The sequence below is a fragment of the Kogia breviceps genome, chromosome 11, assembly GCF_026419965.1.
Source record: "Kogia breviceps isolate mKogBre1 chromosome 11, mKogBre1 haplotype 1, whole genome shotgun sequence".
NCBI classification, from domain to species: Eukaryota; Metazoa; Chordata; class Mammalia; order Artiodactyla; family Physeteridae; genus Kogia; species Kogia breviceps.
Window position 1 is genome coordinate 71328440 of NC_081320.1, and position 12855 is coordinate 71341294.

The 12855-nt window shown below is 39.2% G+C and overlaps 1 protein-coding gene across 28 annotated transcripts in view; it reads left to right on the forward strand.

The window, feature by feature from the left end:
* SLC8A1 (solute carrier family 8 member A1) overlaps positions 1-12855 on the forward strand; it is a 439650-nt gene that overhangs the window by 322246 nt on the left and 104549 nt on the right. For 15 of the 28 annotated variants that reach the window (XM_067007716.1, XM_067007713.1, XM_067007709.1 and 12 more), the window contains 5 exons: positions 965-1071; positions 4524-4544; positions 4987-5004; positions 5105-5119; positions 8994-9062. In XM_067007716.1, the coding sequence (XP_066863817.1) occupies positions 965-1071; positions 4524-4544; positions 4987-5004; positions 5105-5119; positions 8994-9062 (230 nt within the window). Of the gene's footprint in view, positions 1-964; positions 1072-1599; positions 1704-4523; positions 4545-4986; positions 5005-5104; positions 5120-8993; positions 9063-12855 lie in introns of all 28 variants that reach the window. The other 13 variants (XM_067007722.1, XM_067007711.1, XM_067007721.1 and 10 more) reach the window with 5 other exon arrangements.

Below are 12855 nucleotides of genomic sequence, written 5' to 3' on the forward strand. Positions count from 1 at the left end.
AGAAGGTAACATTAAATTTCTTTTCTGTGTCATCAAGGCTTATGGGGAGTTGAGATTTGCATAATATTTGCATTTGTCCTACCTGCCTGTCAATCACAACCACAGGATAAGGCAAGAAGCGCTAAAGGATGGATTACAGGAAGAATTCTTAATGAAATGCCTTGGTGTATCGGTGGAGTTTGAAAGTAGGGTAGAGTGTATTTTGTCAAAGTGGAAGGTCAGCTTTGGGAGGGAAGAAAATAACTAGAACATCATGACTCCCCCCACCCCGCCCCACCTTAGGAGGCTTCCATCTTTAGAAAGACAAGCAAAACATGGACAACTTCCCCTTGTGATCTAGGTGGAAAATCTGACTCACCTGAAAAAGAGTTTGAGTCTAGGACATTGGGTGGGGTAAGATAAAAGACTTTTATTTTATTTTGTGATGCTCTTATGCATTTATTATTTTAATAAAATTTTATGGTAAAAATGTTATGTTTGGAAATACAGTAAAGCAGAATGAAGGCCCCCCAAAATGACCCTTATGCCTGTCACTCAGATGTAACCTCTGTTCATATTTGGATGTGGTTTACTGATTTGTTTCAAAGGGTTGAATTCCAGAGCACAGCTCAGACAATCCTGTGGTTAAGACATTTACTAAATAAATATATTTTTCTTTTCTTATTATTGTGATCTATGTTTTTCTGCTTCCCATGATGATGATAAACCTAGTAGTATGAGTGCTGTATTTTGGCTGAAACAATTCTGTGGTCCTGGGCAGGGGAGCTGTGCATTGGGTGACCTTTCCACTCTCTCAGACCCATCCCACACCCATTCTGGAAGGACAGTCTCAAGGTCCAGAAGTTTCTCAGTTGCCATTTGTCTGGAAGTTCCACTCGTTAACCTTGCTTTCCTCTTCTCTATGTTCCTTCTCTCCTATTTCCTAGTCCCCTTGTTCGTCAATTTCTATTCTTCTCTGTTTCAGCAAAACAATATCAGTCAAGGTAATTGATGATGAGGAGTATGAGAAAAACAAGACCTTCCTCCTTGTGATTGGCGAGCCCCGCTTGGTGGAGATGAGTGAGAAGAAAGGTGGGGGAACTGCTCCAGGGCTGAGCCCAACAGCTTCTGCTGGCCTGTGCCACCCCTGGATGCCTGCACTCTTCAGAACGTGACTTACAATGCACACATCCCTCCATCTATGTAACAGGGCATAGATCTCCTCTGGGGCCACAGGAAGCCCAGCCTGGAGCTCCATCAGCCATTTTGGGCCTGCACATGGCAGTCTGAGCTACTCATTGTCAGTGCACTCGAGCCCGGGAAAGTTGGTGCTGATGCTTGCTGCACCCACATAAAGCCGACTTTCTGATTTCTCTTCCTAATTTGGGATACCACCTGACTGCTCATTGAAGCAGGAAGAATTTGTGAAAATGACGGATTGGCAGAGGAAACTTAATGGGGCCAGCTGAGAGTACCTGGATGCCCTTTTACATACTCCTGGAGGTCCATGTGTGTCCAGTTCTCCTTCCATAACATCACAGTAACATGCTGCTTGGTGAACACCTAGCATGAGCGTGTGACTCCAACCATTTGTTTTGCCTTTGTCTTGTGTTCCCACAGGAAGATCATTACCATTAGAATATTTGACCGTGAGGAATATGAGAAAGAGTGCAGTTTCTTCCTTGTGCTTGAGGAACCAAAGTGGATAAGAAGAGGAAAGAAAGGTGTGAGAGTATACAAAGACATACCAGTGAGAAATTGTACTCTTCTCTCTGTGTCTCCTACTCTCACACTTAACTCTCTCCTCTTCCTCGGCTTCCAAGTACTATACTTCCTCTCCTTTGAAGCTTTAGCAATTTCATTTCCCTGCCCATATTCACAAATGCACCAAACAATGCCCCTTTTCTTCAGGAAATGCCAGCTCACCTTGATTGATACCAGATTTCAGATATACTGGAAGGGATTTCTGTAATTCAGAAGGGATGACATAAAAGAATGATTTCTGGGTTTAGTTTTTCACTATTCAGGAATCATTCTAAAATTTGGTTCTAGCTATTAAATATCCCCTAAAATGTTAGTGACGGAGACTACTTAATACCTGTTAGTCATGGTAGATGGGTCTAATGGCAACTAATAGGAAATTTCAGAAGAATTCAATAATTAGTCTTCTTTAGAGAAGCCAGTTTTCCAAAAAAAAACCACACTTAGAACAAAGATCTTTAAAGAGTAGTGGTATCAATATCCTAGTGTTCATTTTGGCAAAATATTTTTCATATCATCAGATATGATATTTAAGAGACCATATGTATGAAAACATGGTCATATCAATTTTCTTTAGTAGGAAAGATATGGTAGTTCAGTAAGAACTTAGCCCTTACTTAAGGCCGATCCTGCCTTATGCTTCAAAATCTTTTGATTCTTGTAGAATTGACACATTTCTAACATATAGAATTTTTTTCTAAAAATAAAAAATAAACAGCAGTATCCTTATAATTAGATTTTTGTGTTGATTTGTGTTATTATTTTTAGAAACTATTTGAAGAAAGAAGCCAGTTTTTTGCTGTCTTTGATTTTATATCTATTTTATATAGCCTATATTTGAGAAGGAAGGACAGGAATTTTATATCAGCTTTAAAAATAGTTTTTTTATTCTGAATTATTCCGAGGGCGTCCCATAATTACCCTCTAATAGTGGTCATTTTAAATGCAGTGGTATACACTTGATTATATATATATAAAATGAGCATAGTTCCTATTAATAGCTCTTATTAATTGCATTTAAACCACTGATGAAAGCAGTATAGATGATTAGGTGACCACTTTGCAAGAAATGTAAACTTTTACATGTCAAGAAAAAAATCAAATACAAAGGACTAATTCCTATACAGACCCAACATTTGGGGGAATTCTAATCCCACTTTTGTAAGAACTCACTGGCCTCAGAGTCCATCAGAAAACAAACAAAAACAAAGTTGTCCTGACTTAATCATGTTCAAAAAGGTAACAGGAGCCTTTGGAATGATGGAGAAAGGAGCACTGGGGACCCATTTTAATGCAGCCTATTTAATATGCTCCACAGACAGCAGGCGGAAGAAAAAGACACTTTAGAAAACTGTGCCGATTTCTTACAAAGATGGGATCAAAAATGCCTCATTAACATAAAGGAAAAAGCACTTACTTCTGAATGCATTCCTCTAAAGGACTGCCTTTTATCTCAAGGAAGAGCATCTTGGCTACAGCTCTTTCAATTGTCATTTTGGTAAAATATGCCTTCATATAAAAGCAAATTAAAATTCCTTGATAGCACTATTTGCTTTTGACCCCCATCAAGTGGATCTGTGTCACCATAAATAAAATTACTAACTTGTTTTATAAAGTAATGCCACTACCAGTAGAGGGAAAACTGATCCTGAAAAGGTGATTGTAACTTTCCCGTCTACAACTCTGGAAGTAATTTATTTGATACATTTAGTCAGGTAGCTCTCACCAGAATAAAGTGCTACAGTTATAGTCTGGGTTTAAAGCACAAAACCTGAAAGACAAATTATGTACATCGCCCCACACCCCACCTCTGCTGCCCCAGGCCTTCCCGCCCTGTCTTGTCAGTTTCTGTGGCATTATGTGTCCACAAGAAGCTATCTGGTTGTCCGATTATACCGTGCAGAAGTCATAGATAAGGACACACAAATAAGCACTGATTCCTGGGACGCAGATTTTGAGGATTTAAAAAACATAAGCATTTCCTGATGACCAAAATATCATGCAAATAGAACCTCCAGAGAGAGAACTTCATCTTGGGCCAAAGTCTCCTTATGGGCGGGGAGGCCAAAATGGAATTTCCTAAGATGTTTTCTCTGTTTTCATTGAAAGGTACAATCCCTGAGATCCTGGATGCTTTAAGACTTCCATATGTTGAATTCACTAACTGCCAGGCAATTATTTCATGAGGAAGGCTCACTCAAATAAGGTTTAGGGGCTTCCCTGGTGGCGCAGTGGTTGAGAGTCCGCCTGCCCATGCAGGGGACACGGGTTCGTGCCCCGGTCCGGGAAGATCCCACATGCCACGGAGCGGCTGGGCCCGTGAGCCATGGCCGCTGAGCCTGCGCGTCCGGAGCCTGCGCTCCGCAACGGGAGAGGCCACAAGTGAGAAGCCCGCGTACCGCAAAAAAAAATAATAAGGTTTAGGATTAACTTCATAAAATATTTCTACTATATTTAGCAAACTAGATATATATATATACTGTGTGTAAACATATGGTAGAAATGTTTTCTTAAATGTCAAGAAATAATATATAAAGTGAATTGTTCATATATATAGAATCAGTCACACACGTTTGCAGAAATCAGTGCTGGGATCATTTGGAAATACTCCCAATGCCGCATTTACTTGGAGTGCACCAATTTTTTAGTAGCAGCCCCCTACTACTGCGGCAACTACCACTGTAATCAGATCTGCCTGGATTTCTTTCTGCTGATATTCCTCTTACTTTCATTATTCATCTGGTCTCTTATTCTGTGTTTGTCTTTGTCTGTTTCCTTCGCAGCCCTGTTATTGAATGAGCTTGGTAAGCATTTCATTTCTTGCATTTCCTTTCCATTTTTCTAGGTTATTTTCCATTTCTATCAGGTGCTACAGTAGCTTTCTGACTTATCTTTTATTTCTGTTGATTTATTAGCAAGATTGTTGTTTAGAGCCATTGGCCTCAAAATGTTGTGAAGGTCGGATAGGTTACATTCCGCTTTGGGTTCAGAATAACCTTTTAAAAAATCAGTGCTTTCTTAGGTATGCACAAGAATTAAATTTGTGCACTAAAGCTCATAATCTTAAAAGAATGATTAGCGATTAAGTCATGAATGGATGTTTTCATATTTTTCTTAATGGTATATACAACTTGGCAAGTTTTTATAGTTTGGATGGGTTGTCAGGCGGTCTGATGTCACTGGTATTTGTTATTTAGAGTGTAAATTAAATAAATTGTAACATTTCTTTCTTTTTTTCTTTTTTAGGTGGCTTCACAATAACAGGTATGAATTTTTTAAGTCTAATGAACCAAATTTTATTTTGTACCGTGAGTTGTTTACATTTTTAAAAATTATTTCTCATTTTTATTTCCTTTTAATGAAGGAAAATACCTGTATGGTAAGACAATTTTTTAATGTTCTTCATTTTCCCCCAAATACCCTTAAATATCAAACAAAAACCACATCTCATGTACCCTGCATTAACATTTAGCTATGGCACACGGTGTGCTTTTGCTGATTTTACACATTTAACATTTTACACATTAACAAGGTGTGTGCTGTGTTTACTTATAAGCAAATTTGTGTGGAGAACCTGTAATTGGTCATATTTTGACACTGATGAATTTACAGATGTTCACATAGCACTGATGTGAGTGTACCTTACGAGATGCTCCAGAATCAATAAAACGATTGCTAGTCTCAAGGAAACATAGGCGTTGACATGCAAGCCCACTCCATGGCCCAAGCTCAGGGTCCTAATCATAGGTAATGCCCTATTGGGAGAAGATAAAGCATGCCTTCCCCTCATCCCACCACACCAATCTGAGAAGTTTTAACATTCTTAACATGGTAATGAGTACTATGTCTGCCACTTGCAGTGGATTACAAAGTGCTCTGTAAAAACTCAAAATGTCAGTCAAAAAGTTTAAAACCCTTAATTTCATGATGGTACCAAGTTTCATAATGGTACCCAATGTTGATTGCATTTTTTAGCCAGCACAACTCTAAAGCTATTTCCTTACATAGAGAAGAAAGATATTTCCTTACAGCATCCTCTATTTTGATCCTAAATATTTTCTCACCCTTTCAGAATCATCTATGTAGATTTAGAGAGGGAGATACATATCAAGTGGTAGGCCTGATTTGTCTGAAGCTGCAGGTTGAAGATGTCTCTAAAGGCCATCCTAAGGGCCGTGGCATTTTCCAATATAATTATGCAGATATCAATATTCTAATTATTTTTTTTCTGAAACCAGATAGCTAAACAAAATATTTAGAAAGGAAATATTTTCAAACATTCTAAGCTTGAAAATTTTATGGTGTGGGGTGGCATTAACTTAAACCACCATCAGTGTAAACTCATGATCAAGAAGTTTCAACGTGATTCTGTCCAAAGCGGAACTTTCTGAACGCGTCCAATTTCACATGGGCTATTGCTCTCCACTTCTTCTCTCCAGACACAGCATTTAATGACAAAATGATTCATAGACTCTCAGAGACATAGAAATTGAAAAGGATAAAAATGTTAAATAGAACAAGTGCTCATAAAGGATCTCTTAAACCTGATTCACCTGGCACTCTCCTAGGTCAAGTCTTCCAAATTCTGCACTGCCGAATATGCTATTTTTGAATCCGAGTGCAGGAATTTACATTTACTTTTAAAACTTTAATCTTCCTTTTTTCATCCCATCATTCTAACTTGAAATCTTTTTGGAAATATTCTGATTCTATCACCCAGTAAGTTAATGATCCTTGTGAACTTTGAGGAAGGTAGAAATTTGGCAAGCCAGTCTTCATGGCTACCTTGAAGTAATTAAAAAAAAAAAAAGTCAACCATTTGAGGAATAGTATAGTATCTACAGCTCCCTCAGCCCTATGCAGCCTGATAATGAGACCTTAACTAAAAACCTTTAAGGGTAGAATGCCTTGTTAAAACACATTTATGTGTTTGATTCAGCTTCCTGTTTTATCATTGAATATGTCAGGATTTTGCTTTTAGGGCCTTCCTTCCATTGAAACATCTTCCTTTTTAGTAACTAGGTAATGGGACCCTAATTTTCTCTTCTCAGAGATTGTTCATATCAAGTTCTAGAATACCCCACCAGTAATGTCCAACATTTTCTGTCTCGGACACATCATGCATCCAAGAGGACAGAATCACTTCTTTCAAAGGTTTTCTATTATTTCATGTATTTCATTAAGCTCTTTCTTATAGCTTGAACTTTAATCTTCAATAGCAATTTTTCGGTTTTACCACCTCTTCCCCAAACCTGAAATTGATGCAGTTAAAATGAGAGAAAGTTGCAGAACACTCTGGGAATTTCCACATTGGCCCGTTCCTCTCACTTTACATGATCCATCTTTTCCGGAACCAGGCCAGAATGCCTGGGATCCACTCTCTATAGATGCCTCTGGGGAATGTTCTAAAATTTAGGTCTACACAGTGAAAACCAGCTGTAAGCCCTGGAGAGCTTTTCTTTGAAGTCAGTTTGAGGCTTTGAAGTCAAGGCTTTGAGATGCAGGGGCAGTAAAGGAAAATTAATCTAACTCTTGGACTTTGCCTGCAGCTTTTATGCAGTCTTGTGCAGCTAAGTGTGAAAATCTAAATTCGAAGCAGGATATATGGAACTTGAAAAAGTCATTTGGTCCACAACCCAGTACCTCTATTTCAGAGATGTCATTAGTGGCGGACATTAAATGCTCGAGGTGCTTTTGGAATTTGCAAATCTTCACCTGTTGCTCTCAGACTTTGCCTCGTTGAAAGGCCTTTGTTGGGACCTGTGACGTAATTCCCCCTTGACCCTCCAGGCACATAACATGATAACCCCCTATACATTATAGCTCATTAGAATTTGGAAAGCATTTCTTATTCATTATATCATTTAATCCTCAACCTTATGGAATAAGATCTTTTGTTCTCACTTATAGGAGAAGAAATGAAGGTTCAAAGGTATTAATCAATCTACCCCAGGGCTCAGAGCCCAACCCTCTAACTTTAAATCCAAGGCCATGTGATGACTATTTTAACCCAGAAGTTTTAGTTCCTTTCTCCCAACTTGTACATTCCTACCTGCATCTTAATCCCTTTTAGAACCAAAGCCTCGCTATGTCTCTGAAATGCCATCAGTATGAATTCCAGTCAAATGAAAAATGAGGAGGACCCCCAAAGGGGGAAACTAGATTACATTACTTTGGATATTTTTAATAAAATTAAGTATTCTGGCTCAATTTGGAAAGATAGAGGCATGCTTCTGTCCCCAAAGAGGCAGCTCAAAAGTTCCCTAATTAATTTAAAAGTATGTAACAGTCAGTATACCTTTTTAAAAGTGACTCTTCCAATCATATTACTCTCATCATGTGATAGTCTTCATAACGCACATGGCTTTTTAAGGAAGCCAAGCTATGAAAATTCCGACAGTTAAACACACTTTAGTCACTCCAGTACATAGGTTAGAGAAACAAATCCCCTTCAAGTTTGCCTTCATTGTACAGTTGAGAAAACTGAATCCCAGAGGAAAGAAACACCTTGCCCAAGTTTAGATGGAAAGCATATGGCAGAATTTGCAGAGTCCTGATCTCATGATTCCAGGTCAGTTCTGGGATCTCTTGGTAGAAGCGAAAAGCAGGTAGTCAGCTGAACCAGGAGTTTCATGAAAACCCTAAACTAGGTAATCCAGCCAGTCACTGTGACAATGGTGAACCCTTGTAAAACCTGCCAGTGTATACAACCTTCTCCCATTCAGACTGCCAAGGAAACAAATAAGCATGTTCCCTGATGTTATGTTGCTTGACCCTCACACAGACCTGTGATATGGCCAGAGCAGGCACTATTATCTCCATTTCACACATGGGGTAACTGGAGAAATGGCCTACTTAAGGCCATGTTGTTGGCACCAAAAGGCTCTAAATGGAGGCTCCCTGTCATCACACCGAGTGCTTTTCATTGTTTCGTGATGCCTCTGGAAGCGGGAACTTGACGGGCGTGGGTACTCCCCCATCCCAGACACCTGCAGGAATCTGGCTGCACCCCTACTGTGGGGTGTGTGCTTTGTTCACACAATCTGATTGGACTCCTAGAACACCTGCCCCGTTTATTTACTTTCTCACTTCTTCAACCTACATAACAGTGACCTCTGACCACTCAGTCCCCAAACTAACATTGCTTGCACTGTGTGCACCTGGGCGTGACATTCAGCTTACTAATTCCACAAAGCTCTTCTGGCAAACCAGTGCGATCCAGTCTGCTGATTTTCTGCCTGTCCTTTTGCTAGGCCAACCTGTCTTCAGGAAAGTTCATCCTAGAGAACATCCGATTCCCTCTACTATAATCACCATTGCAGGTACTCATTTCATCACGGTCCTTGAAAACCACAGTTTAATTGCCTTCAAGGGTTCTTTCGGTCTTTCGACATTAAAGTGGCACAGTTCACCCCCATTCCCTCTAAAGCATTGCTACACAATGCCGTGACTTCTCTGCGTTTGGGCGTATGATGAGTCAGCAACAAGACACCACATCGGCCCAGGACGGGATGCATGGTGGAGGGGGAAGCATGGACCTACAGAGAAGATTGAGTCCAATAGCCTCTCAAGTTTCAGTATACTCCAGATTTCTTGCAAATCTGGCTTCTTAAACATGGGCCTTTCACTGCAAATGTCATGAAATGTCTTTAAAAGCAAGCTGTCTTTCTTCCCAGAGTCTGCCTTTCCTTCCTCCAGGCAACATGATGTTAGCCAAATATGCACAGATGACAGTACATCTGTGGGGTTTCTCCAGAGGGGAACACTGACAGGGTGACTAAAGGATGACAAAGCTGTCCCAGATCGACTGTAGTATCAGAGCCCGGGTGTGAGCCCCTTGTCCTAAGTTACCAGGTCTCTGGATAAGGACACAGATACTCACTCTTCACTTGTCACCATCGCCCATCACTGGTAATGGCTGCAGAAACACTTCTGCCTGCCTCAGTAAGACTTTGCTCGTTCTTTCATCCCACACCCCCATTCAGTAATCACGCAGCCTTGACTGCAGAGTTGTTCCAGAATATTCCTCATGGAAATAAAGTACCAGTCTCTTTAGGTTCTAATCAAACAGGCCAGCAAGGTGCTGAAAAACGTCAAGAGATCTCCGCTCTCAGACTTGTCTGCACAGATCTGAGTGAAGGATTAGAATAACCACAAGCAAATTGTCCCACCTCTGGCCTTGTACCCATTTCCAAATTTTACGTTGTTTGTTGAGACAAAAACTTGCAAATGCATTCAAGAATATCCACAGTAGCTCCTCGGGTGCAGATCTCCACGTGGGTTGTATTGTTTTCTAATAGAGTTTCGTGTTCTCAGCCCTTCACCTCTTAACAGTGATGCGGCTTCAAAATGCAGCCTGATCCAGATAGCATTAACAGCAGCTTTTTCATAATTCTGCTTTTCCCAGATCCCAGGTACCTATTAGCTATTGTGATGTGTCATTTGCAAAATCAATTACTCAGGAGAAGGGCGGACCCCTACCGATGATTTCATCACAGGATTGTTTTCTGTCCTGTCAATACTGATTTTAACCATGGCCGTTAATTATGCATTTGATCTTTAAGTTGGGTTGGTTGGTTAAGACTATGATGTTATATAATCTAGTATCAACTTCTCAATAAAATATGAAGAGTTAAAAAATATGTACCTATATATGTACATATACAGATAAACAGGGTTACATAGAGAATTTCCTCTACCTGAGAAGCAGAACTAAAAGCACAGCATATGCATAAATAAGGAAATGAAACTGACTTGGCCACAGTAACATGAACTGCATTTGATCCAGCACTCAAAGTGAAAAAAACATAGGTGATCAAAAAATATGCTGTTAAACAATTTCCCTATTCAATAAAAGATACCTAAAGAGAAGACACTTTAAAAAAATAAGCTTAGCTCTCTTCTTTGCCAGTTTCAAAAATCTGGATCACAGAAATGAAACTGACTTGGCCACAGTAACATGAACTGCATTTGATCCAGCACTCAAAGTGAAAAAAACATAGGTGATCAAAAAATATGCTGTTAAACAATTTCCCTATTCAATAAAAGATACCTAAAGAGAAGACACTTTAAAAAAATAAGCTTAGCTCTCTTCTTTGCCAGTTTCAAAAATCTGGATCACAGATGCTAATTTATCTGTATCATTATAGAGCAATAAAAGGATTTATCCAGCTGTCTTCTCTCAGTTACATATAAGTATAATTATCTCTTAAATGTTCACGATGTTTATTAAGTGAAAATAGCCCTGACCCTACCATGACACTAGGCCTTTGTGCTTTGACTTCTTTCTGCCTGGAATGCCCCTCCTTCCTCTATTACCTCCTAGCCAGCCTTCCCACCACCTTCACCTGGCAAGCTCCTATACATGCTTCAAGGCCAATTTCAAATATCTCCTCTTTCCTGAAGCCTTCCCTGACTCCTTTGGCCAGAGGGAGCTTCTCCCCGACCCTGGACCTTCAGCCCCTACCTTGCTGTACTAGAAGTTGTCCCATCTATATGCCTCACTTCCCACTAGACCATGAATTCCTGGAAAAAGAGGTGGGGTGGGAGGGGCCTCAGTGTGCTGACATAGTGTAGGAGTGCAATGACATGTATGAAATGAACAAATGGTCTTTACTATATACATAGAGCAAAGAAGAGGCTTGTCTAACAGTGAGTTGAACAGTCACATGACAAATACTTATTGGGCACCTACTACTTTCCATACATAGTAATAGGCTCTGAGGGATATGAGGACAATCCGAAAAGCAATGAGACGTATTGTTCTATCTTGGTAAGTTTACATGCTGGATATTTGTATGTAAAATAGTTTAAATATTAAAAATAGTATATTAGAAGTGTCCATGTTTAATATGTACACACAACAAATATTCAGATTTAATTTAAAGTTCGAGTGGTCATTCCTAAATAGGTCAATTGAGGGATACTTCATGCGAGAAGTGGTGAGGTTTTGAAAGGTAGGTGGGATTTAGCTAGATGAAAATGGGGAAGATTTTCCAGATGGGTAGACAGTGGAATAAAGTGTGGCATTAAATTCAAGTCTAGTTTGGAGCAAGAATGTAGAAAGTGATAGAAACAAGACGTCCTGCTTTTCTTTAGGTTAGTATGAAATCTGTTAAGACATTAATTCCTAACATTTTTCTCTTTCTCATACCTCTTTTACAACATTTCCTTTGACTGCATACCAACTATGCTATTATTTACTTCATGCAATTTTTTGCCTCATGTTTTTACTTCACTAGATGTGTTTTTCTAAAAAGAACTTTAAGTCACTAACACTAATAGAAAGCTAGTATTTATCATATATAGAAAGTAAGGTTAAAATTTTTAGAATGAAAATGTTATTAACCTCTAGCTCAATGCAGTCAAATGCTCTATGCCCGAGAACTATTTTCTCTTTCCTAAATGGTAGAAACCCTAATGCCAAGAACTAGTTACAGACCTGACAGCACCAAACTTCTTCATCAGAAGGACTAAAGGACTAAAAGGGAATAACCTTTTTACTCACTATGTGATTTGATTTCATTTACTACCATGTCCATTCATTTAGTACCATGTTCCAAATCATTTCATTTTGTGAAATGCGGCTTTCAACAATGCCACCGCATCACCTTTCTTTCATGATTTCTCTATTTTTTTTACCTAAATTGACTTGAATCCCATTAAAAGCAACTTCCCATTTATAAGTAAACTATTAAAAGGGGGACATAATAAATATTCTCCCCCAAATGGCTTTGTAATTCAAATTAAAATCTAAGTTGTAATAGTTTTTCTTCTGGAAGAATAATTCTTATTTGACATAAGTGTCCAGAATATCCATGTTCAGCCAAGGTTATGAACAAAGACACTAATATAACCTGCTCCTATGAAAACTCTAATAACATTTTCCTGGGCTTAAGATCAGAAAGCAGAGGGAATCAAAATATGATTGATTTGAGCATTGGATAAATGGGACTTCACATACCTCAGCTCACCCCCTTGACTCTACACACTTAATTTCAAGGGCAAATCATGGGGACACCAGTCAAAAACCTTTGCCTTCCCTTGGGTCATAACTTGCCAAGCCTACTATAAGAAATATTATAACTTTGACCATTAAAATTAATCCACTTGCAC